Here is a 27,191-nt window from a genome sequence, read left to right as displayed (position 1 = left end):
AAGTGACTGGTCTAGGTCACATAAGAGGTGTCAAGACCTTGGACCTGAAACTAGCTCTTCTTGGCTCAGTGGCTACTCTAATAAATAAAAATATACATATTAGGGGGTTTGTCCTCAAAAATTTTTCATTAAAGGGGTAACTGATTTAAAAAAAAGGTCTGGAGACCACGGCCCTATAAGATAAAATGTTAAGCTCATACTTCCATCTAACTCAGACCTACATTTTCAGCCTTACTACTCCACACCCCATGTTCCCAACAGATAGGACTGCTAGGCATTCCCAGGTCTCCTCTGGCTCCCCCACGTCTGTACATGTTTGCAGGCTATTCGCAATGCCAAGAAGACATTCCCTCCTTAACTCCACCTGTTCAAAGTCTTCTTTCGCCAAGGCATAGCTCCAGTGCCATTTTCTCCATAAAATATTCCCTGAATCCCCACTTCCTCAGTCCAGGTAAACAGGAGCTCAGCTCCTCCCTCTTTCCTCTGGGATTCCCTCTGGATGTCTTATTGTTTCCTATAAAGTGTACCTCTATGTGTACATGTCTGATTGCCTCAGTCAGTCAATAAAGCCAACTATGGGCCTAAGTCTATTATGGGCCTAAGCACTGGGACATAAAGAGAGGCAAAAGACATTTCTTGCTCCCAAAGAGCTCACAGTCTAATGGAAGAGACAACATTTAAACAGCTATGTAAATTGGAGATAACAAAAAGAGAGAAGGCACTGTCTTAAGCTACCTGGGAAGAGAGGCCAGGACTTGTTTCATCTTTGTCCTGACCCCCAGGTCTGAGCAAAAGCCTGAGGCATATATAATCCAAGAGAACAAGTTTCTTTTTGCTTTTGTATCTTCAGGACCCAGCATGGTGCTGGGCATAGGGTAAGAATTCAATTCTTTGTGACACTGAATAAGTGTTTGTTGAATTTAAGTTGAAGATGCTCCCTTCATTAAAAAATATACAGTGTATGTGACCTTGCACATGGCTTCGCATTTCTGGGTCTCAGTTTTCTCAACTATACTCTTCATTCCAAAGACACTGACCTCCTTCCTGACATTCTGACACTTCCTGACCCGCCATTTCTCACTCGGGCCATTCTCTCTGCCTGGAATACTCTCACTCCTTGGCTCTGACTGCTCTGACTACTGACCTCCCTGGCTTCCTCTAAATTCCAACTAAAATCCCACCATCTACAGGAAGTCTTCCCTAGTCCCTCTTAATCCCAGTACCTTCCCTTTGCTCAGTATTTCCTATTTATCCTTGCTTTGGGAAAGAAAGGATACAAAAGCTTGCTTTTTATATATCTGTTTGCATGCTGTTTCCCCAATTAGATTGTGAGTCCTTTGAGAGCTGGGACTGTCTTTTGCTTCTTTTTGTACCCCCAGCACTTAGCACAATGCCTGGCAAATAGTAGGTGCTTATATTATGTTTATTGATTGATTTATAAAATGCCAGACTTCTTTGAGGTCTCCAGCTATGATGCTATGATAAAACACTTGTGGATAATTGAATTCTAGTGTTTCCACTTTCACTTCTATGAAAACCCATTTTTATTGGCTTCAAATATTTTAGAGTAATGAAAATTTTTTAGGAGACTAATATATATGTGATGAAAGAGTAAGTGAATTTCTTCACATCACCCCTTCTCATATAAACTTCAAAACAGTCAAGGTTTATAGTATAAGGAAGAATAAACTTAGAACCAGGAAAATCTCGATTTGAATCTCTCTTGGGAAGAAGACCAGATAGCCACTGAGGTTCCTTCTGGCTTTAGATTAAGAGTCAATATTCTTTCTAGCTATATGACCATCAGCCAAGTCACTTCAACCCTTTCAGCCTCAATTTCTTCATCTGTAAAATGGAGACGAACTTCACAGAGTTCTTAAGGGTATCCAAAAAGCCTTAGTGAAGTTTTAAGTTGTTAAAGTTTAAAACCACACTAAGGCACTTGGGACACCCTGTAAAGTGTTTTTGCAAACCTTTCTGTGAGATATAAATATTAGCTGTTATTATTAGCAGTCATCATCAGAAGTAACTGAAGACTGAAAGTGCTGCTACAGAGATCTATTTCTTTTTCTTATTTCTATTTCAGAGATCTATTGGGTCTTCCCATCTTTTTCTAGGGAAAGTGTAAGGGTCGTCCAATCTTCCTTCCAGTCACTGGGATTTGTGAACTACTTTAGACACTGAATGTCCATCATTTTTCTTTCTAAATGCTTCCAGTCACTTGGAAGGTGACCTGGTTTAAGCATTCTGCTATCCAGAGAGGCGGCAGATGACGGGTATCCCCGGACCTTGGAATCCAGAGAGCTGCTTCTAATCTTGGCTCTGCCACTAACAGGCTAGGGACAGGTGGGAAAGGCCCTGACCCTCTCCAGGCCTTTCTGCAAAATGAAGGGGCTGCACTGGATGGTCCCTAAAGGTCCTTTCCAGTTCAGTTATTTTATTCTCTGTATTCCAAAATCCCTTTCATTTCTGGCAATCTAGGTGCTACAGGTTCATTCTAAGTTCTCTTATAGCTCTGATACTATATTTGAGCCTCAGACACTTACTAGCTATGTGTCCCTGGACAACTCACTTAACTGCTGTCTGCCTCAGTTTCCCTCTTGGTTAAATGAGTAGAATAGGCTATTATAATATAATAAATAAATATCTATTATAAATAAATAACATGATATAATTTTATTTATAATATGTATTATAACATATACTATATTATATATAATATATCATATTGTTATAATTATATTATTATAATATGTTATATATTATACATAACATAATTATATATAATATAGTATAATATGATATGATATAATGTAATATAATAATATAAATATAATAGCCTATACTTCCCAGGGTTATTATAAAGACCCATCGGTACAATATTTATAAAACTCTTTCTAAACCTTACAGCACTATATAAATGCTGGATATTATTAGAGCAGTGGAGCCGCAATAGGCCATCACCAGTGCCAGTGATATCCTGACACTCTTTTTCTTCAGAGTCTTCACTCCTTCCCCTAGGTGGAAAGTGATGGCCTTCTCAAGCATTCCCATGCTTGTGAGTTATACTGGCAGGTCCTGGGCTACTGGAGAGGGCTAGGTGGTACAGTGGCTAGAGAGCTGGGCCTGAAATCAGGAACTCATTTCCTTGAGTTCAGATCTGGCCCCAGATATATACTAGCTGTATGACTGAGAAAGTCACTTAACCCTGTTTGCCTCAGTTTCCTTATCTGTAAAATGAGCTGGAGAACCACTCTAGTATCTTTGCCAAGAGAACCTTAAATGGGGTCATGAAGAGTCAGACACAATTGAACAATTATTATTATTATTATTATAATCTATTATTATTATTCCAAGGTTCCTTCCAACTCTAAAACTGCATGTTCTAAAGCCCTTTTCGGCAGTGACAATCTATGCTCTACATCTACACCTGAATGTCTGGATGGCATTTCATACTCATCCCTTACAAAACTTAATTCATGATCTTTCCTCTTAAACCTTCCTTTCCTCCTAATTTTCCTATTTCAATTGATGGCACTATCCTCCTCCTCCCAGTCACCTGGGTCCAGAAAATCCAGAAAACCAAACTCTGTAGGTGGTCCTGTCTAGAAAAGGTCAACGAATGCTCAGGCTCAGGCTTGGTTGAGTTAGGAAGGTACCACTTGAGCAGGTTTCATAGTCTGAGCTTCCTCCCCCATCTTGCCCTTTCTTAGCCAGTTCAGATGCAGAGCAGCAACTTTTTGGAAAGAGCCCAAGGGTAAACAGGGGCGAATTACGAAAAGATTAGCCTTTCTAAGTGTCCCAAGGCCAGACAAGAAAGAAGTACACTGGGCTGTGGAGCCCGAGGCTCCAGTGTTCAGTCAGTCAATCAACAAGAGTTTATTAGGAGAGGGGGAAGCAGAACTTTCCCAAAACCACTTTTGGTCAGACTCCACTGAGTCCACTATAAATCTGTGACTCTTTTCCTCACCCCTTCACACCCAATGAGTAGCTAACCCTTGTCAACTGCACCACCACAACCTCCCCTCAAACATGTGGCTTCCTCTTCAAACCCACATTACATCTCTTGATTGGACTACTGTAATAGCTTTCTCCTGGATCTTCTTGCTTCCCATCTTTTCTCTCTCCAAGCCATTCTCTCCAAACGGCTGCCAAAATAATTTTCCTAAAGTGAAGGTTTGATCATGTTTCTATCCTGCTCAAAAATTTCCAGTGGTTTCCCATGGCCTAGCCATTAAAGATACAAACTAGCTACCTTTTCAGCCATATTTTATCCTAAATCCTTCCATGTATTATATGATATTCCTGTCCAACTAGATTAGTTGGAAACTCATCATCCTGCCCTCTCCTGCCTCAGTGCATTTAGATGGGTTTATGTGTATGTGTATAGATAGAAATACACACACATATAATTGTGTGTATGCATGTATGTGTATGTTAGTGTATATATGAATATGTATATTGTGGAATATATATGTGTACACATACATGTATGCATACACACACACACTATAGATATCTCCTTCCACATCTCTGTGTTCTGAAATCATTATTTTCCTTCCTATCCAGGCTCAGGTCCAGCCTTCTCCATGAAATCCTTTTTCTCACCTCTTCTCTCCATCCCCAGCTAAGAGTAATCTCTCCCTTATTACTCAGATTTTCCTAGAGTATTCTGCATGGTTACCTAATCTAACACTGTTCTTTACTAATATCACTTTTCTGCATACCTACCATAGCTTCAGATACTAAGTTCTTCAAGGCAGAGACTGTGACATATTAATTTCTATAAGGTCTATGCCTGATAAACACGAGGAGAATCCACAATTTTTTTCTATTCAATGTTTTTAAGCTGAATATCATTTTTAAAAGTCTTATGTAGTATATATTATAAATTTATCTGAAAGGAAAACATTGAAGTCAAGCACCAGTTGAGTAAATCATTTCTCATATGAAGCACTGTACACATTTGCTGAGTGAAACACTGAGAGGCAGCATGTATGGATGAAGAAAGGATGGGTCTTGTAGTCAGGAAGACCTGAGTTCAAATTCTACCTGGGATCAATTCTGGCTGAGTGACCATGAGCAAGTCACTTAACTTCTCACTGCTACCAACAACTTCCTGAGTTGTAGAAACCACCCTTCTTCTGAAGAGACCAAGTTCACACAGGAAGATCCACGCACAGAAGAAATCACAAATCTAGCTTCCTTCCCCCAAAATTAATCCATAATTTATGGTGGACCAAGAGTCAAACTTTTTGCCTGCTGGATGTTCTGAATAATTACTTAGGCACCAAAATATATGAAAGGTTACTGTGCTGGTCTTAAAATTTTTTTCTCAATTTCCTTCCTCACCTTAATTTATAAAGAGAACCCTTCCCAACATAACTAAAATTAAGATTAAAGCAAAATCCAAAATGTTCTAATTCAAAATTCCAGTTTGAAGAGTTCCACTCCCAAATAAACACCTTGGTTGGCCTCATCCATTCAGCCTTAGGAAACTTCCGGAATTCATTCACTTGAGATCATTCCCCTCCCCCAACAACCCAGGAATTGAATCTTCAAAGGAGATCCTATTTCACTACTTTTAGAGACTGAAAGGAACCCTCAGGAGCTCATCAAATCCAACCCCTTCATTCTGCAAATGGGGAAACTGAGTCTGAAAAGGGAAGCTATTTTGAGGTCACACAGGCAATAGGCAGCAAAGGAGAGCTTTGAAACTAGGTAAAGGGGCAGCTCTGTACAATGGAAAGCTCAGGATTTGAAACCTGGGGGCCTGCATTTAAACCCCTCCGGGCCTCAGTTTCACTATGTAAAAGGAGATTGCTGGATCAGCTTTAAATCTTCGAATCAGACTCCCCAGAGATTGGGGATCTTTGATCTTTCTTTGTATAGCACACTGCCAGGCACATAGTAGGTGTTTCATAAATGCTTACTGACTACGATCCACCTATCCCAAATCTGGAGTCTTTTTCACCACCACAAGCAAGTATAGTAATATGTATTAATTTTTTCAATTAAAAACTGTGTTCTAGGCATAAAGTATCAAGAGAAAACCAAACTCTGTAGGTGGTCCTGTCTAGAAAAGGTCAACGAATGCTCAGGCTCAGGCATGGTTGAGTTAGGAAGGTACCACTTGAGCAGGTTTCATTGTCCAAGCTTCCTCCCCCATCATGCCCTTTCTGAGCCAGCTCAGGTGCAGAGCAGCAACTTTTTGAAAAGAGCCCAAGGGTAATAAACAAGGGCTGATTACGAAAAGATTAGCCTCTGTAAGTGTCCCAAGGCCAGACAAGAAAGAAGTAGACTGGGCTGTGGAGCCGGGTCTCCAGTGATCAGTCAGTCAGTCAACTGCGTTTATTAGGAGAGGGGGAAGCAGGACTTTCCCAAAACCACTTTTGGTCCTTTTCCACTGCGTCTCTGCCAAAAGGTGAGTTTTTCATTTTCCATTGGAGCCTTCATCACCATAAGGGTCTAGTTGGACCCATGGCTGGTTGGGGCTGGGAAGGGAAGAGGAAAGGAGGGGAGAAAGGGTGTCTCTGCCCTCCACAAAGGCAAGCACTCTCTGCGCGCCCGGAAACACGACCCCCCAAACCTGGGGCCTCTTGGCCCTTGGAGTGCGCCCGAACGCGCGGATAGCGAGAAAGGCTTTGCTCCATGGGTCGGTCCTGGGTGGCCGAGAAGGAGGCGAGGCTCCGTGGGAGGCAGCCTGGCTGGGCGTCAGGACACCTGGGGGGCGGAGGGGGTGGGCCAACCTGGCCTCTACCTTAGACTCGAGCTGTATGACCTTGGGCATGTGACTCCCCCTCTCTGGGTCTCAGTCCACGGTCTGGTTCGTGTTCCACTCTTGGGCCAGTGATGGATACCTCCACCTCTGGCCCAACTACCACCGCGGGAGACCCCAGGAGTCAGCGTGGAGGGAGCACCTCCCCGCAACCCTCCAAGCACTAGATGGACAGACACACACACACACACACACACACACACACACACACATACATACAGCCCTCCTCCCGCCGGCCCTGGGGCCACCACGGCTCGGGACCTATTCGTCACATCCTCCCAGCCCCGACCCCGCTTACGCTGGAAGGCAGCCGCTCCCGGGATGCCCACCATCGCTTGTGGTGCAGCCGCGGCCCCAGGAGCTCCGAGCCAGCGCCGACAGCCGAGGCCGAGCCGGACCTCGCTCAGTTAGGCCGCAGCCCCGCCCCCTACTGGCCCCACCTCTACACTGGCCCCCCCCCACCCCTGGACTGCCCCGCCCCTCCCCCACCTGGCTCCATCCCTGAACTGGCCCATACGCAATCTGATCCCGCCCCTCCCCGAACTGCCCCATCCCTGGACTGGCCCGACATCGTTTTGGTCCCGCCCCTCTGCTACAGGTCCGGCCCCTGCCTATGCATCACGTCCCCTCCCCTCCTGGGCTGCAAACAGGGCACCGCCTACCCGGACGTCACTGGAGCATCTCCTTATAGTAACTGGGCTTCTGGACTCCGGACCTTGGCCACCTTCTCTCCCCCATCCTGAACCTGTTATGCTTCTCTGGACCTCCTTCTCTTGCTCGTCCCTTTCTTTGGAATGAATGGCTTCAAGGGAGGAGAGAACCTACAGAATTTCCCTGTAGCTATGGTGGTTTAACCTAGGAATGCATTCCGATGGAGGTTTAATTTCCTTTCCCAAACATTTGAAAATGAGATAGACCATCACCTTTCTAAGAGAAGGTAGTTGCAATACCACTACTTAGGTCTGTATCCCAAAGAGATTAGGAAAAAGAAAAGGAAATATTTATAGCAGATCTTGCTGTGGTAGCAAAGAATTAGAAATCCAGGGGATGCCCGTCAGTTGGGGAATGACTGAACAAGTGATGAAATATGATTATGGTGGAATACTATTGTGCTATAAGAAATGACCAACAGGATGGTTTCAGAAAAACCTGGAAAGACATATGAATTGATAAAATGAGCAGAATCAGGAGATCATTGTACACAGTAACAGTAATGACGATCAACTGTGAAAGACTTAGCCACTCTAATGAATAAAATGATCCAAGAGACTCATGATGAAAAATGTTATCCACCTCCAGAGAGAGTACTGATGAACTTGGAATAAGGATTGAAGCATACTTTTTCACTTTATTTTTTTTGCCTTTTTTTTTTGCAATATGTCTAATATGGAAATGTTTTACATGACTTCACATATATAATTGATATCGTATTGCTTGCCTTCTCAGTGGGTGGGGGGAAGGGCTAGAGAGAGGGAGAATTTGGAACTCAAAATCCTAAAAAACAATTGTTAAAATAAAGAATAATTATTTTAAAAATTTCAAGAATAGGTAAAGGGAAAATTTTTAAACTAGAAGAGAAGGTAATTTAGTACCTATCTGAAAGGGCAGAGGGCAAGGTGGCTAGATGACCCTAGATTCCTAGTAATATCATAGGATACTTAACCAATAAGTGGCCCCAAAGTTCAGGGAACCCCTTTGATTAGTCGTGAGCTCTCCATCACTAAAAAGCTTCAAGTAGTGACTGGCTGACAATTGTTGGGGTTGGTTTTTTTTTGGGGGGGGATTACTTTCTTATGTAGAGTTTGAGTAGACAAAGTCCTTCCAACTCTAAGATTCTATGGTTCTATGATGCTGTGGACTTGGAGACTGGGGAATATTATCTGGGGGAAAGACTGCTGAAACCAAGAGCTGGGAAGCCTTATAGTGCCAGCAAGGGGCTGGACACATGTAGGAGGTAAAACATGGAAGGGAACAGAGCAAGGTCTGGAGAAGGAAAGAGGAGTAAATGAAAGAACAGTCATTAAGTACTTAGAATATGCAAATACAAACAGAAAGACAGTCCCAGCTCTTAAGGAGCTTATTTTAATTGTAGTTGTTTTGTTCTGGAAGAGGACCTTGACTTCAGGGAGATGATGCCATGACTTGCAAGTGAATTGGATTTAAGTGAGGGAGGGCTGTGCAAAGTCACCAGCCTCACTTTTTCCTCCTGCACAATCTGGATCCAAATGACTGGAGATGGCCCAGGATACAATGGGAGGCCTAGAGAAGACAAAGACATAGAAAAGATTCAGCCCCAAGTCCCATGGAAAGGTCCTTAGAGGGCAAGTGGGTGACACTTCATCTTATTGTATAATTCTCTGAGACTGAACCATTGGATAGTATCAAGGACTTTGGCAGCAAAAATGTTCATTCCTAGGTCTTTTACAGCTGTCATTGCAGAAATCACAAAAGAGGTTGTCAGGCCACATTTTCATATCCCAGGGTGCTAGCTGGGAGAGTTAGATGGAAGCAGGGAGGCCTGATGATCTGGGCAACACTGCCACTCCCAGGACTCTTGGTTATATGCCTGTTGTTGGCAATTGGTTGTCAACTGGTATAGAGGCAGGTGGGTCCCTTATCCACAATAAAGGATGTGACTTCAGGGCCTAAACTGGGAATAGCACCAATATTTAGAGAAAACTACTATTCCCAAGGTCCCTGGCTACCTCCATTGGGGTCAAAGGAAGGGACTGGAGGTTATGGTGATGGTTTGACTTAACTGGCAACTGCTACCTCCTTTTGGTCTCACTGCTTTGGCTGGGCTGGCTGGCATGCTAGATGGAGCACAGCCTTGGGATATGTCAGCACAAATTGAGCAGGGCCCTGGGAAGACCACAGAACCAAAGTTTGAGATCAAGAGTCTGCCAGGAGGCATATAAATGTATATCAAGCAATGCTGCTCAGCTTGGCGGGGTAAAGGGGAGAAGGGTTAACCTAGTTGAGGAAAGGGAACAGACAAATAAAGGGGCATAACAACAACAACAGTACCTTTGTGTTATGTCCTCAAAAACCCAACAGACCTGAGGGCTTTGGGGTACAAAGGTCTGAATGGGAACAATCAGCTCCAGAAAACCAGATGGATACTCTGGAAGCCCTGAATGCTGGGCTTCAGTCATTCTGCGTGGCCTGGTTGGGGGTTAGAGGACCGCTGTGATGAATCATTCAGAAAGATCAGGACCCAGAGATCCTGCTAATACTGATTTCCAAGTAAGAGGAGGATAAGTTAGAAATACAGAATCCCAGAGCTAGAAAGGCTCTCAGAGGGCATCTCAACCAGTTGGTCCTTGAAGAAGAATTCCTTCTACACCTTCCTGATAAAAGATCCTTCATTAAAAGATCCTTGAAGAGAGAGAGAGAACACACCACTCTCCCTTTCTCACCCTGCTCCAAAAGGCAACCCCCTTCTATTCTGGGAATGCTCTGATTATGAAAAGAGTCTTCTGTTCCAAGGGCTATGTTTTTCTTTTTTCTTTTCCAATAGGTGGGGCAGAGAAGGTAAGGGGGGAAAGGGATAGTATGGTAAGAAAGAAAAGAGGGGCACTGTGTCCCCTTTAAAAATAATTCAGAGAAAGAAGGAAGGTCAGAAGGAAGCACAAGCAAACAGGTCAGCATTGAAAGTGTGAAAAATTATTCTCAGAGCTCCCCCCACCCTAAGCCAGTCTCCTGCTCTAAAGGACATTACTGGCTAACGAGACTGCATTGGAAACTGCTTGGATGGAGATAGATTCTTCTGCCTAGATGGTCCAAGGCTGGGAGTGGTCTGGTGTGGTAGGGGGTGTGATCTGAAATAAACTGGGCACTTCGTCCCTCTTTATCACCTGACCAGGATTAAGTGACCTAAGTCACATACTCAAGATATAGCCCATGTCCATTGTATGGACCAGAGTTGATTGGCATCCCTTGGGAATACCTACTCTTTGAAGGGCATATAACTATACCCCCAAATCCCAAATTGAGCCAGTTCTGGACTGATCCTCTTGGGGAGGGGGGGCAGTTCTAGACTCTACAATGCATGTCAAGCCATTTTTTGAGAAAAATAAAAATGTGGAGACACACATGACCTAATTCAGTTTGTGTGTTTTGGGGGTCTACAAAAGCTACAGGTTGAATTCATTACATATTTTTAAAAATAAATTTTTATTGATATATTGGTTTTTTACATGATCATAGTAAGTTTCTCCCTTTTTCCTCTTCTTTCCCTCCTAAGGAGCTACCTCCTGTGACAAATTATATGTTTTTAAATATAAAAAATGAGAAAAACTAGAATAATGGATCAATACATTAAAAAAGTCTGAAAATATGTGCAATGCACTGTTGTGGACCTCCCACCTTTCAAGGGTCTTCTATTACCTCTTCTTTAGAGTCATACTTATTCTGTATTCATCACTTTCTAATTTCTTATAGCATATATTGTATACATAAAAAGAAAAGCAAGCCATAAATGAGATCAGTTGTTTAGTGTACAATATTCTTTTTTTCTGTCCTAATATATGTGTGTATGTATGTATGCATATATGTATATGTATGTGTTATATATGTATATATGGAAATGCCTGTTTTATTTGGTGTTAAGAACAAACATTTTAAAAAAGTTTTTGCTTATGCAAAGCATAAGTCAGCCACAATGCCTAGCCCAGAGCCTTGCATACTGCTTGTTGAAACAGGACAGCTTTGAAAATAACATGTTAGGGGCGGCTAGGTGGTTCAGTGAGTAAAGCGCCGGCCCAGAGTCAGGAGGACGGGAGTTCCATTCTGAGTTTGGTTCCGGCCTCAGACACTTAACACCCCCACACACACCCCCCCCACACAAAACTAGCCGTGTAAACTTGGGCAAGTTACTTAACCCCAATTGCCCTCCAAAAGGCAAAAAAAAAAAAAATAATAACATGTTGAATTTAGAATACAATTTATACACATAAGATGGATAAATATATGATTTCACATATAATCCACTTTTTCTGTCTTACTTGGTATATAAAAATGCTCATTTTTTATGCTCATTAAATTCAGAGTAACAATTTTAAAAAAATAAATATTGAATTGAGTTGTATTAATATGATTGTTCTCTGTGGTTGCCAGTGAGTTTTAGGCTGACAAGTCACAGTCTATGATCACCCAACAAGCTTTGTTAAGTGGTTGGCTAGGGTCTAGCTGGGGGTGGGGGGGATCTAAAGAAAGGCAAAAATAGGATCCCTGTCCGCAAGGAATTGATTCCTAAAGAAGGTGAAGACAATATTCAAATACCTACATACCTGCTGAAAAATGCCTTGTTTAGAAGAGGTAATCCCATGGGGAAGTCCCAGGGATAAGGGATAGGACCCAAAGAAGTCTCTTGTTGAAGGTGGGGTTTAAGCTGAAAAGAAATCCAGGAAGTGAAAGAAAAGAGGCAGAATGTTCCATGTATGGGAGACAGACATTGAAAAGGCCAGGGAGAGAAAAACTGCAAGAAGACATTGCCCTTTGGTCATACAGTGTGCAGAAGGGAAAAGTTGAAAGGATGGGAAAGGTAGGAAGGGGCCAAGTTGTGAAGGGTTAGTTGTAAAAGATGTTTGGTCTTAGAGGTAATAGAAGGATGAATAGCACTTTAGGGGGGGTCAGTTGGCCAGCTGTGTAGAAGATGGATTGCCATGGGGATAGATGAGTTAGGGAGACCACCCAGAAGGCTGCTGTCATGGTCTAAGCCTGAGGTAAGAGCCTGCCTGAGGTGGTGGCTATATGAGCAGACAGGAGGGAATAAATATAAATATTTATGAATAAATAGATGTAAATATGAATAAATAAATATAAATATTTATGAAGGCAGAAATGACAGTGCTTGGCAGCAGACTGCATATATGGAGCGAATGTGAAAAGAGAGTTGAGGTTCTTCTAGGCTTGTGTGACAGGGATGGTGATAACACCCTTGACAATGATAGGGATGGTTGGAAGAGGAGACAGTGGAGAGAGGGAGGCAGAGAGAAAATAATGCTTTCTACTGAGTTTAAGATGTCTATAGCTGATAATGTGAAATTGGCAAGAAGGAGAGAGGTTAGGGTCAGGGGCAAATATATCTGGGAATTATCTATGTAGAAATGATCATTGAATCTGTGGAAACTGATGAGATCACTAAGAGGGAGAAAAGAAAATGGCCCAGGACAGAACCTTGGCAGACACCGCAGGTAGTGGGCATGACCTAGATGAAGAACCAGCAAAGGAAACCAAGAATGAGTGGTCAGATAGAGTAGAACATAATTTACTTGTAGTGTACTAAAACTCTCAGATCCTTTTCACAGAAATAGTTGTTTTTTAGCCATAACTCCTTCATCCTGAATTTGTATGATTGATTTGTTTGACCTCAGTGTAGCTCTATTTGACCAATCTTTCTAGACTGTTGAGATCTTTTTGGATTCTGTTGTTATTAGCCAATGTGTTAGCTAACCCTTCTAGCTTTGTGTCATTTGCAAATTTAATAAACATTAATGAATGAAAAAAATTATTAAGCACTTACTATATGCCAAACACTGTCCCTCTGCTCCAGAACAGAAGGAAAGACAACCTCTTCTCTCAAGGAATTTATATTCTAATGGGGAAACAACTCACTTCTGGGAGCCCGGCAACCATTACAGGAATGGTGAGTGGGGCCATAGAGACGTAAATTGAAACATCCCATCCAGGAACAGATTGTAGAAGAGATGGACATGGTCTCAGGTGTAGTAATTAAGATTGTGGAGAAGGCTAGAGAGGAAAGAGATTGCCTTTATATGCCTTTATACAGGTCCCTGCTAAAAATTTGGAACAGCAAAGGGCTAAGGACAGTTCCCTCAGATGCTCCACTAGAGACTGACATCAGTCCATTAAATAAAACCCACAATGATTAGCTTGATACTTTGTCAAATGATACTTCCCCAAATCCAGATCTCTGATCTCCCAGACTAATAAACTTGTCAAAAAAAAAAATGAGGTACAACATGATACAACTTGGTTTTGATGAAAAACATGGCAGTTCTTTGTAATCATTGCTTCTCTTTCTAAATGTTTATAAACCTTCTTTTAATATTTTAATAAAATAAAATAATATTTTAATAATAACCCAGTTCAGAATTTTGGCAGGAACCAACATTGAGTTCATGGGCCTATTGTTTGTAATAGGTTTTTCCCTTTTGAAAAGCAAGCTAATATTTGCTCTCTTCAGAACTTTCCTACTCTCTTTTCCCCTTTTTTTAAAAATTCCAGGGGTGTCTAGTAAACAGAGCACTGGCCCTGGAGTCAGGAGGACCTGAGTTCAAATACAACCTCATACACTTAACACTTACTAGCTGTGTGACCTTGGATAAGTCACTTAACCCCAATTGCCCTGCCCTCTCACCTCCAAAAAGCAAAAAGAAAATTCCAGACAACCCCCTCCCCAAATTATATCCATCTACAAAGCAGAAGGACATATAAGCAGCCACAACTCTGCACCTAACACAACTTCTGTCTTCTAAGTATGCAGTGAAGACATGTTATTTTCAAAACTATGCTGCTTCTTTGTTTCCTACTGACTTTCCTTCTGTTCTCTTTTGTGTTTTCAAAATGCCTCAGTGGCTTTTTTTTCTTATTTTCTTAACTGATGTTTTTTGTTTCTTATATCATCATGGTATCTCATGCTATTTCTCCCTCTGCCACTCCCCAAGAGTTATCCTGTATGAAAAATAGTTATTTTTTTAAGAGGAGGACAAAAAGCACAACTTACCAATATATTGAGAAAGTCTGAAAACATGCAGAATGTTTGACACCTGTGGAACTCCCCCCTCCACAAAGGGGTAGGTTGGGGATATGTTTTCATATCTCTTCATTTGAGTCCCATTTGATCTTTATAATTTTGTTATATTTACTTTTAATTTTTCTGTGTGTCATTGTCCTTTCCATTCACATTTACTGGATATACTGTTTTCTTGTCTCTGTTTACTTCACTCTGCATCAGTTCATATAGATAGTTCCATGACTCTCTGAATTCATCACTCATATAATTTTTTATAGCACAATAAAACTCCATTACATTCATATAACACAATTTGTTTAGCCATTCCCCAATCGATGAACATGTACTTTGGTTCCAATTCTTAACTGTAACAGAAAGTGCTGCTATGAGTATTTTGGAGTATATGGGAACTTTTTTCTTATCAGTGGCTTGGTTGGGGTACAAGGACAGTAATGGAGTCTCTGTTTCAAAGGGTATAGACATTTTAGTCACTTTATTTGCATAATTGCAAATTGCTTTCCAGAATGGCTGTACCATTTAACAGTTCCACTAACAAGGTATTAGTGTGCCTATCTTTCACTCCCCCTCCAACACTGATTGTTACTATTTTTGGTCATTTTTGTTAATTTGCAGAGTGTGAAGTTAAACATCAAGGTGTTTTTGATTTGTATTTCTGTTATTATTAGCTATTTGGAACTTTTTTCAGGTGGTTGTAATTTTGCACTTCTTTTAAGAACTGTTCATATCTGTTGACCATTTATCTATTAGGGAATAGCTACTAGTCTTATATATGTTTATTAATTATTTATGTAATTTGAATAGACTTAATAGAGAAGTTTGATACAAAGATTTTCTTCCCCATTCAACCACTTATCTTTCATACATTAATGTTGTTTGTGCAGAAGCTTTAAAATAAAATAATTGCTTCTATCTCAATTAGTTAAGAATACACCTCTTGGGGCAGCCAGGTAGCAGAGAGAGTAAGAGCACTGGCCCCAGAGTTGGGATGACCTGGGATCGAATCCAGGCTCAGACACTTAGCACCCACCCAGAAACACCTGGCCGTGTAACCTTGAGAAAGCTACTTAACTTCAATTGCTTAGGGGTGGCCAGGTGGCGTGGTTAGTAAGAGCACCGGCCCCAGAGTCGGGATAACCTGGGATCGAATCCAGGCTCTGATACTTAGCACCACACCCAGAAATAACTGGCCATGTAACCTTGAGCAAGTTACTTAACCACAATTGCTTAAAAAAAAAAAAGAATACACCTCTTTAAAAATATATCTCTTACCCATAGCTGTGAGAAGTACATGACCTGGTTTTTTTTTTATCATATGCTCCTTTATATTAAGGTCGAGTAGCCATTTAGAAAGTATTTAGAGTGCATTTAGAATGTATTTTTAGAATGCATTTATAGTATGATATGAAGCATCAAACTAAGCCTAATTTCTGCTAGATTACTTTCCAGTTTCCTCTGCAGGTTTTATCAAATAGGGAGTTTTTTCCTAGGTAACTTATGTTTTCCACTTTATCAAACACTGGGCTATTGAGTTCTATTGTTTCTGAACCTCCCTTGTCCAGCCAGTTTCATTGATCCATCTCTCTAGTCTTTAACCAATACCAGGTGTTTTTTATGACTGTTGCTTTATTAATGTAGTTTGAGGTCTGGAAGTGCTACTCCCCCTTTGTCCTCACTTCTTTTCTTCTTTTCCCTTGATATTCTAGATCTTTTATTTTTCAAATGAATTTTGTTATTTTATCAAGCTCTGTAAAGTAATGTCTTGGCAATTTGTTTCGGATAGAATTAAAAGTATAAATACATTTTGGTAAAATAAGTACAATTTGGTGATTCATTTCTATCATATTGGCACAGTCTAGCCATGAGCAGTAATTATTCCTCCAGCTATTTAAATTGTTCTTCAGTTTTTTAAAGAGTGCATTGTAATTTAATCTATATAAGTTTTTTTTTGTGCTTTGGGAGGCTGATCCTAAGATATTTTATGCATTTTGTAATTATTTAGAATGGGATTTCTATTACTGGTTCTTGTGTTTTGCTATTATTATATAGAAATTTTGTTAATTTTTGAAGATTCCTTTTCTCATTTTTTTCATTTTGGAAATCCTATCATTAACTCTACCACTCCCCCCCCACACCCCCCACTTTGCCCTGACAAATTGAAAGAAACACAAAACTCCTGTGCCACATATGCAAAACAAATCTCTACATTGGTCATATCCCAAATAAAAATCAATCAATAAACATTTATTAAATGCCTACTTATGTGCCAGTCATTGTGCAAAGCTCTAGATGTCTCATTCTGCACCTTGAAGGACTCTTTTGTTCCCATAATCTTTCAAAGATCAATGATAAGACTTCAGCAATACAACATATGGGCCCTCTCAGGACTCTGGTTCCTCCAGGCTTGGTGATTTGACCTCCTTGTGTGCTGCTCATATCTATTTCACCATGTCTTCACTTTTGCTTGAGTTTCAATTTCCTAATACCTATTTTTATTCTGTGTTTTCCAATCTGAGAATCATTGTCCTGCTTAGATGATTAGAGGTATAGATAGACAAATTAAACTTTTATTTTGCCTCTGCTAACTAGTAACTGGGTAAGATATTGACTTCACATAGCCTCAATTTCCCCATCTGTGTAATGAGGATAAAAATACACTTAACACTGACCATTTGTGATTCCAGAGAAATGATGATGAAGTGTGCTGTCCATGACAGGGAGGTGGTAGAGTTAGGATACCAATGAGATATATATTTTTGCATATAGCTATTAAAGGCTATTTGTTTTGCTTAAGTATGCACCATGGTATATGGAATTTAAATTTATTTTTATTTTTAACGGGATGTGAGTAAAAAAAGATTTCTGTTAATTTGAAAAAAACAGGTACAGATATGAAATATTGCATGTACTTTCAGATGAGATTTAACTGTTTTACTTTTTCACAAGAGACTTTTTATAGAGTGGAGGCTATCTACAAATGTAATGTTAAACAAAACATCAATAAAACTAAAAAAAGCACAGAGAATCAAAAGGTATAAAGCTAGACACCTGAAATCATCTAGTTTTCACCCCCTAGTTTTGTCAGATTTTAATCCAGGTTCCTAATTTTGGATCTGCACTAACCCCCGCCCCCCATTGGATCATGCATACTCACTCATACCGCTTATAGTATCCATCTCATAGGATTGCACAATTTTAAAAATTTTGAACTTGTCAGGGTGGCTAGGTGGTGCAGTGAATAGAGCACCAGCCCTGGAGTCAGGGGGACCTGAGTTCAAATCCGAACTCAGACACTTAACACAAAACTAGCCATGTGATCTTGGGCAAGTCACTTAACCCCAAGTGCCCTGCCTTTCCCCCTCCAAAAACAAACAAAAAATCTGAACTTGTCAAACATCATTAAAATGAACATTTCAATATACAAGGAACAAAAACAGAGAAATCTGTGAACTATTACATAAAGTTGTGTTTTTAAGATAGGTATTAAATTTAATGCATTAGTAACAATGCTACCTTCCTTATTATCTGTATCATCTGAATTTCCTTCCATTTTCTTCAGTGGATTTTTAAAATGTTTCATTAATGCTATTTTATTTGTTTCACCAGCAATAGCCACCAACCCTTCTTTGAAACTCCCCCAACTTCTATCCCTCCCTCACCACAAAAGAAACCTTCCCTTGTAACATGAAATACAGTCAAGAAAAACCATTTCACACATTTGTCAGGTCTTAGAATATATATTCCATTCTGTCCCTTTGGTCTGTCCCTTCTCTGCCATGAAGTGGGAATCCTGCTTCAGCCTCAGTCTTCTGAAGTCATGACTGTCACTGCAGTGACCAGAATTCCTAAGTCCTTCAAAGTTGTTTATCTTAATTACCATAGTTATATATGTTATAAATTGTTCTCCAGGTTCTGCTCACTTTACTTTATTCAGTTCACACTGAGTCTCCCCAGGTTACTCTGTATCCATCATTTCTACCATTTCTTACAGTACATTAATATTCCATTACATTCATATATTGAAATTAATTTTCTTTGTGACCTTGGGCAAGTCACTTCTTTCCCTCTCTGAACCAGAATTTCCTCAGCTGTAAAATCAGGTCATTGGATTAAATAGTCTCTGAGCTTTCTTCTAACTGTGATTCTGTGTTAAGGGAGCCCATAAAATAAGGCAGGCTTTGTTCCAACCCACCCTCCTGCACCATTTTCATGGTTGTATGCATTTTGCTAGTGAAAATAGTTTTGCCAGTAGAATTGTATTGGGTTCAGTCTAAGAAGCTTTTCCTTATATGGTGCAGATCAAATGACTTCTGTCCTATTTTATATGCATAGAGCTTGTCTCAACAATTCAGCTTCTAGGGGTTTCTCTAAGCGTCCTGAGGAAGAGCAGGGATCTGACCTGTTCTCTTAGGCTTGTAATCTTGGGCTCTCATGGGGCCTGGCCAAAGTTATTAAAGCCTTGCTCCTTTTTAGAATGTGGAAATTACAGAATGCTAGAGCTGGGAGGGGCTTAAGAAATCATCTAGTTCATATAGTGACAGATAAGGAAGCTGAGGCTCTAAGAGTCACAGAGCTATTAGGCAGCAGAGTAAGGATTCAAATAGAGGTATTCTGATGTCCAAGCTTTTTCCATTTAATGAGCCGAATCTCTTCAAGGCTACAGATCAGACTTTGCTGCTATTGCTGTGGGAAGAGGAGGCAGTAGCAGGTTCCCTGAGACACATTAAAAGGACAACTTCATTGGAGATATATAATCCTGGGCAAATCCCCTTTCTGGGCCTCAACTTCCTTAATGGGGTGAATAGTCACTTCCTTCTAGTCCTTTTATGAAGTACGTTCTTGTTAAAATTATAAAGCACTTTTGAAATGTGAGCCTTCATCTTCATCATCATCATCCTTGCCATTATCTTGGTCTTGCTCAGGGTAGGGGACAAGAACCATCTTAAAGAGGAAGCCCATGCCCAGCTGGGACAAGGTGTCATGGGCCCCCAATGGCACTGGGTTCCAACCAATGATGCCAAGCTGAGGTGGCGGGTCTCGTCCTTAAGCTGTGCTCAGGGAGGAACAAGAAAACAGCTTTGGGCTGCCTGCTGCCTCCTTCCCAAGCCAGTGGATTATTTTACTTGCAAAGTGTCACTAATCACGATGGGTGGCAAGCCTCCCAGACTGCTTGCCATCTGCCTAGAGCAAATGCACCTTCAGCACAATGAATGTGAAACACAGAAATGCCATATGACAGCTAGTAGGAGGAAATGACTTAAAGGTATATGGTCCCTGTTATGTAAACAGGGGATTGACATTCATAAGGACTTTTGGAAAGCTAACGTTCGTGCCAGCCCGATATTTGGGCTAGGGGGGTGGGGGTGGCTTCTCCTCTGCTTAGCAGATGCTGGTGAGTGGGGAGGCCAAGGAAAGGATAATGGTTCCCAGGTGAGGACACTGAGAAGAAAGCGAATTTCTTACTGAGCTAAGAGTGAGTATGTTCCCATAGTAAAGATGGCTCTCAACAAGAATTCAAACAAGATCCGTGAAGCAGAGAATACTAACTGCTCACACATGTACTGTGTCTTCCCCCCAAGAATCCAGGCAAATGGTGCAAGGACCATTATCTTCATTTCACAGAAGAGGAAACTGAAGGCTAAAGAAGACATATGACTTGTTCAGGGTCAGAGCTAGGATGTACAGCCAGGTCCCAATTAGTGAGAATAACGAACCACGTGAAGTAGTCTCATTAGTCAGTCACACTATTCAAAGTTATTAATATATATGTACATATGCATAAATATAGTAATTGGTGCCAGCCCAATACACATATAGCAATAATAATCATAGCTAACATTTACATAGGACTTACTATGTGCCAGGCATTGTGTTAAGGGCTTTACAATTATTATTTTATTTGATGCTTATACCAGCCCTGGGAGGTAGGTGCTAGGTGCTATTATTATCCCCATTTTATAGATGAGAAAATTGAGACAAACAGAGGTTAAGTGACTTACTTAGGATCACACAGCTGGTAAGTGTCTCAAACTGGATTTGAATTTGTTTCCCTAACTTTAGGCCTGGTACTCTATCTGCTCTGCCACTTAGCTGCCACCAACATATGCAATATCAATTTGAATAATAATTCCATTTCACAGGATTATTTTTTCTCAATAATGGGGATCTAGCTGTGCACAAACCCAGGCTTCCTTTCTTCAAGCTTAACTCTCTTTCTTCTTCACCCCCACCTACATCTAAGAAGAGTCCTCATTTCTACAGCACTTTAAAGTTTATAAAGCACTTTCTTCACCAGAACCCTATGAGGTAAGTATTCCAAGTTATTATTACCATGTAATATAACCCTCTCCATTTTGTAAATGAGGAGACTGGGGCTCAGGGGGGGTATGACTTGACCAGGGTCAGACAGGAGGGTCAAAGCTAAGATTCAAAGGTAGAGATCCCAACTCATTCCATTATTGCTCTTTATGTTTGCTTAGGGCAGTGAGTGAAAACTTCACGTTGTAAGATCCAGCAAAAATGAGTACAACAAAACATTGGTAAATGCTGGAAAGGCTATGGGAAGACAGGCACATTAATGCACTGCTGGCAGAACTATGATTTGGCCCAAATATTCTACAAAATTGTTTGGTTGCTAGAAAAGTCACTAAACTATGTACCCTTTAACCCAGTGATACCATTACCCACAAGAAAGTAAAAAACAGAGGGAAAAGTTCCATAGGTAGGAAAACATACATAGCAATACTTTTTGCCATACAAAATAAAATGGAAACCATGTAAATACCCACCAGTTAGGGAATGGCTGGCCAAAGTGAGGTTTGTGAATATACTGTGGGAAAATATATAAATATTTAAATATGTATACATATATATAACATATTATAATTATATTATGTATAATATAATTATATAAAAATGTATAAATATATAAAGAATTTAAAGAAACTTAGGAAGACTCATATCAACTGATGCAGTAAGGTAAGCAGAACTAAAAGAACAATTTCTATAATGACCACAATATTGTAAAGGTAAGTACCACTGAAAGACATCAGAATTCTGATCAATGTAGTAATCAGTTTTGACTCCAGAGGACTGAGAGTGAAATTGACCTCCCTCTTCGTGAAAGAAAGGTGCTGCAGTATAGGTCTAGAGTGGGGCATACTCAGTCAGACATGGACAGACAATGTTTCATTTGTTTGGTTTAACTAAACTTCTTTGTTCTAAGAAAAGATTTTATTGGGAATGCCTGGAGCATTGAGAAGTGATAGCAATGTTTAAAAAAAGGTTAAATATAAATGCTATCATCATCAACAACAACAAGCATTTATTAAGCACCTACTACATCCCAGATACTATACTGACCACTGGTCATTCAAAGAAATACAAGAACAAAATCCCTTTTCTCAAGGAGCTTAGAGTTTAATGGGGCAAACAATATGCAAACAACTATGTGCATACAAGATATAAACAAAGTAGATGGAGTGTAATCTCAGAAGGAAACCACTGGAGAAGTAGGGAGCCCAGAAAAGCAGCTTGTAGAAGGAGGGATTTGGGCTGAGTCTAAGGGAGGCCAGGAGGTGTAGGTGAGAAGAGAGAGGACCCCAGTCTTCTCTGAACTGTCCATTGCAGACAGGCAACACAGAGGCAGAGAGTAAGGAGATGGAGTATTGTGTGCTCGAGGAACAGCAGAAAAACAATATGGCTGAATTGTAGAGTGTGTAAAAAGACCAGGATGATAGGAATATGCCAGGTTGTGAAGGGCTTTCAAAGCCAAACCAAGGATTTTATATTTAATCTTGACAGTAATAGGGAGTCACTGGAGTCTATATGTCACATGGAGTAGGGACATGCCATGAGAGCACACCTGCATTCTAGGAAGATTACTTTGGCAGTTAAATGGAAGATGGATTGATATAGGAAGAGACTTGAGACAGGGAGAGCTACCAGAAGACTATTGTAATAACCCAGGAATGAAGTGATGAGGACCTATCCTGGGGTGGTGGTTGTGTTAGTAGAGAAAAGGGATCATACGTAAGAGATGTTTTGGAAATAGATATGACAATATTTGGCAACTGGTTGGATGTAGGGGGTGAATGCAGATGAGGACTTGAGGGTGACAGTGAGGTGGCAAGCCCAGATGTCTGGGAGGGTGGTGATGTCCTTGACAGTAATGAAGAAGTTGAGAAGAGATGAAGGTTTGGGGGAACAGACAAGGAGTTATGTTTTGGACATGTTGAGTTTATGTGGATTTCTGGACATCCAGTTCAAGAAATCCAAAAGGCAATTGATAATACAAAACTGGAGCTCAGGACAGACATCAGACCTCGATAAATAGATCTGGAAAGAAAAATCAATCTGGAATCATTGGCATAGAGATGATGATTGAATCTATGAGAGCTGATGAGACCACCAAGTCAAAGGTGCAGTGGACAGAGCACTGACTCTGGAGACAGGAGGACCGGAGTTCAAATCCACTCTCAGACACTTACTAACTGTGTGACCCTGAGCAAGACAATTAACCTTGATTACCTAAGAAAGAAAAAGATCCAGGGCAGAGTCTTTGAAGATACCCAGGGTTTGTGGGCCTTATCTAGAGGAAGATCCAACAAAGGAGACTGAAAACTATCAGACAGATAGGTAGAAGTAGAACCTGGAGAGAGCATGAAAATTTAGAGAGGAGAAAGTATCATAAAGAAGATGATTGACAGTGTGAAAAACTGCAGGGAAGTCAAGAAGGATGAGGTGTAATAAAAGGCCATTCGATTTGGCAATTAGAAGGTCACATAACCTTGAAGTTTCAGTTGAATGATGAGGTCAGAAGTCAGAATGCAGAGTTAAGAAGAGACTAAGAGAAAGGAAATAGAGGAGCCCATTGAAGTGAACCTTGTTAAAAAAAATTTAACCAGTAAGAGAGGAGAGATAAAGGACCATAGCTACTGTGGATGGAAAGATCAAAGGAAGACTTTTTGAGGATGCCAGAAAGTAGATAGTATGGTAGGAAATTAGACAGTAGATAGGAAGAGACTGGAGATTAGTGAGTGAGGCAATCTGCTGGAGAAGAATTGTGGAAGGAAGAGATAGTGGGGGAAGGCATCTGAGTGAAGAGAGGTGAGGAAGAGGGAAGAAGAGGGGGCTTTTCAGCAATTGGCTTCAATATATTTTTTTTCACAAAGCATATATCATGGTCCTCAGCTAAGAGAGTAGGGGGAGGTGGAGCTATGGTATACTTGAGGTATGAGAAAGTTTAGAATAGCCTCTGTGAAAAGTGGGATAGTGAACTGATTAGAGAGGGCAAAAGGATTGCCTTGCTATGGTGAGGGCCTGGTTGAGTTTATGTGGAGCATAAATTTGTAGTGGATCCAGATCGCATGGTTTTGTGATTTTCTCCAGCTTTGTTCAGTCCTGCATGATAGGAGTGAAGGAAGTGGGTGGTGGGAGTAACCCAAGCCTGGGGCCCGAGAAGGCATGATATCTGGTAGGACCAGGGGACGAGGGACAGGAGTGTAGAGCACAGTGTAACTTTGAACTGTTGATAGCATCCCATGGCACCATTCAGAATAATCTTCCTTTTCAGACTTCCATCTATATCTCTGCCAGAGAACCAGCAAGACCCAAGTTGGTTTCTATGTCAACACATTTCAGAGCATTTCTGGCAAAGAGAACCTCTGCAAGGACATGAGCAAGGTGAGCAAGTCTTATTGTGTGCTCCTGCCTCCTCACCCTTGTGTCAAATGAGCAATTCAGCCTCTATTTTATTCCAATCGGTATTATTCAGTTTAATGTGATTCTATAGGGTTAGTGATTATTTCTGTTATACTAATCTATTAATAGATATTTAGTCAGTAGAGTCAATTAATATCAGTACATGTTTTATTTTTTATTTTATTTTTTGCTTCTTTTTGGAGGGGGGAAGGCAGGGCAATTGGGGTTAAAAGACTTGCCCAAGGTCACACAGCTAGTAAGTGTTAAGTGTCTGAGGTCAGATTTGAACTCAGGTCCTCCTGACTCCAGGGCCAGTGCTCTATTCACTACACCACCTAACCACCCCAATACATGTTTTATGTATCTTATATTTAGGAATAATTAGATACGGTTAGACAAATTCTTTCTTATGTTAGACCCCAGAACTTTAAACTACAAATTTTTAAGTTCACTTATTTAACCACAGGAAGCTGACTAGAGAACCTTCACTCTTTTTTTCTGATGAGTCTGTGACCAAGTCCAAAGTGGTAGAGATTACCTAACGATATGGAAAGCCTCCCTTTATCAGCCCTCTCTATTACCCAACATGGGGAAACAGCCACAATTATTTGGCCAACAGGTGACCCTTGCCTTGCCCATCCTATGACTATTTTCTGGCCCTGGCCCTCATCAGTCTTAGACTGGACTATACTGTAGGTTCTCCTGGAGGGTTAAGGTATAGGCTGTCAATCAATGAGATCCTATATTTTATTCTGCATCATCTATAGTTTCTCTATCATCTTGGGTTTTGTTTTGTTTTTGGGGGTTTTTTTTTGCTTGTTTGTTTTTGGAGGGGGGAAAGCAGGGCAGTTGGGGTTAAGTGACTTGCCTAAGGTCATACAGCTAGTAAGTGTTGAGTGTCTGAGGCTGGATTTGAACTCAGGTTCTCCTGACTCCAGGGCTAGTGCTCTATTCACTGTGCCACCCAGCTGCCCATGTATCATTCTGTTAAATACTATAAAACCAAGGCCCTGGAGAAAGGGGGCATCTTAGATAATAAGGTCTGAGGTCCTATTCATTAAGGGCACCAGGTCCCTTTAATTAATGGTTATTGGCTCAGAGCTCAGCCTCAGTAGTTTTTCTTGCAGATTGGACATTTTTGGGCCCACACTGTCCTCCAGAGGCCTCTGAGTTCTGTGCATTCAGCATCATGGTTCAAGGGAGAAAGATAGTGCTGGATCTGGAGTGGGAGAATCTGGGTCCTGCTCCTTACTACCTGTTTACCCTGGTATGAATCATGCCACCTTTCTGGGACTTAGCTTCCTCACCTGTAAAATGAAAGTTGAACTAGGTGGCCTCTAAAGGTCTCTTCTATTTCTAAATTTATAATTGCATGATCCTATGATCCAGATCCAATTCCTTGACTAAGAAGGTCCTGAAAGCTCAGCAACCCCCACCCCAACTTTTCCTGAATGATGTGCAAATGGAATCCTGTCTTCCTAGGGACCTCCTCAGAGGTTATGTTGGGTACTCCCAACTGCCTCTCAGGGATGGTGTGAAGATGGGGAAGTAATTTGTGGAACTACAGAAGAGGATTGAAGAAGAAGATTCTTCTGAAGGAATTCTCAAGTCATATTTCAAAGAATATTCTGTTTCTTAAATTTCTTATTTTTTAAAATTTTTTTTAAAGCAATTGGGGTTAAGCAACTTGCTCAAGGTCACATGGCCAGTTATCTCTGGGTGTGGTGCTAAGTGTCTGAGCCCAGATTCAATCCCAGGTCATCCCGACTCTGGGGCCGGTGCTCTTACTCACTGTGCTACCTGGACACCCCTTTAAATTTATTTTTAATATTAATTTAAAAAAATTTTGAGTTCCATATTCCCTCTCCTTTAGTCCCTCCCCCCTCCATTGAGAAAGCAAACAATAGGATACCCATTATATGCTTGAATTCATGCAAAACATATTTCCATATTAGTTATATTACAAAAAACAAACAAACAAGAAAAATAAAGTTAACCGTATGCTTCTGTCCGTACTCAGAGTTCATCAGTTCTCTCTCTAGAGGTGAATAGCTTTTTCATCATGAGTCCTTTAGAATTGTCTTGGATCATTGCATAGCTAAGACTTTCAAACTTGATTGTCATTACAATATTGCTGTTACTGTGTACAGAGTTCTGGTTCTGCTCACTTTACTTTGCATCAATTCATACGTCTTCCCCAGTTTTCTGAAACTATTCTGCTTATCACTTCTTTTTAAAAAAAAATTTATCTTTAATTTATGGAATAAAACAAGCATTTCCATAATATGGTACAATAAAAAAGATGATTGTACATGAAACTGCAAATCTACTATGTACAACTTACTTTTCCTTTCACGTATACAACAAAATTACCATGTAAATTTCTTCTTTTCCTTTTTTTCTTCCCTCCCCACCCCTACCTTAGAGATGGTTACCATTAGACACAGATATATACATATATGTGTACATATGTAAAATTATCCTATACACACTTGTATCTACCAATTCTTTCTCTGGATGCAGATAACATCTTTCTTCATATGTCTTTCATTGTTACTTTGGGTATTTATAATAAACAAAATAACCTATTCACTCAAAGTCATTCTGAAATAATATTGCTGTTATCATCATTTCTTATAGCACAATAGTATTCCATCACGATCATATACTGGTCCAGTCATTCCCCAATTGATGGACATCCCCACAGTTTCCAATTTGAAGAAGAATATTCTGAAGGAGTTCTGAAAAAAGGAAGAGGGGAAACTGGAGTCCTTACAAGAAAAAGATCAGACTGCATTGAGAAATTTGAGAGGACAGTTTTCCTGAATGGCATGGTTTAAAAAAACAACAACAAACCTCTGGATTTGCACATTTTAAAGTATTATATAAATACCAATGATTGTTAATATTAATTTTATTCTTGCTATTACTCTT

At 40.5% G+C, this 27,191-nt stretch overlaps 1 protein-coding gene and 1 long non-coding RNA gene across 9 annotated transcripts in view; one reads left to right on the top strand and one right to left on the bottom strand.

Moving 5' to 3' along the window:
- Window positions 1–7,221, bottom strand: part of CBFA2T2 (CBFA2/RUNX1 partner transcriptional co-repressor 2) — a 178,804-nt gene extending 171,583 nt beyond the window's left edge. For 6 of the 8 annotated variants that reach the window (XM_069077516.1, XM_069077510.1, XM_069077514.1 and 3 more), the window contains exon 1: window positions 7,077–7,207. Coding sequence is in view for 1 of the 8 variants with exons in the window: in XM_069077515.1 (XP_068933616.1) it covers window positions 7,077–7,110 (34 nt within the window). In the remaining 7 variants the exon portion in view is untranslated. Of the gene's footprint in view, window positions 1–7,076 lie in introns of all 8 variants that reach the window. The other 2 variants (XM_069077515.1, XM_069077512.1) reach the window with 2 other exon arrangements.
- On the top strand, window positions 2,851–26,749 carry LOC138153417 (uncharacterized). Its single transcript, XR_011166376.1, has 4 exons — window positions 2,851–6,424; window positions 20,800–20,861; window positions 24,130–24,239; window positions 25,740–26,749. It is a non-coding gene; the product is annotated as an uncharacterized lncRNA (long non-coding RNA).
- Window positions 26,750–27,191: the final 442 nt, after the last annotated feature.

The sequence above is a fragment of the Petaurus breviceps genome, unplaced genomic scaffold, assembly GCF_028583685.1.
Source record: "Petaurus breviceps papuanus isolate PSGF00001 unplaced genomic scaffold, PetGlider_PUasm1.0 90994, whole genome shotgun sequence".
In the NCBI taxonomy this organism is placed as follows: Eukaryota; Metazoa; Chordata; class Mammalia; order Diprotodontia; family Petauridae; genus Petaurus; species Petaurus breviceps.
The sequence above is the reverse complement of the archived record's forward strand: the minus strand, read 5'-3'. Positions and strand labels throughout refer to the sequence as shown.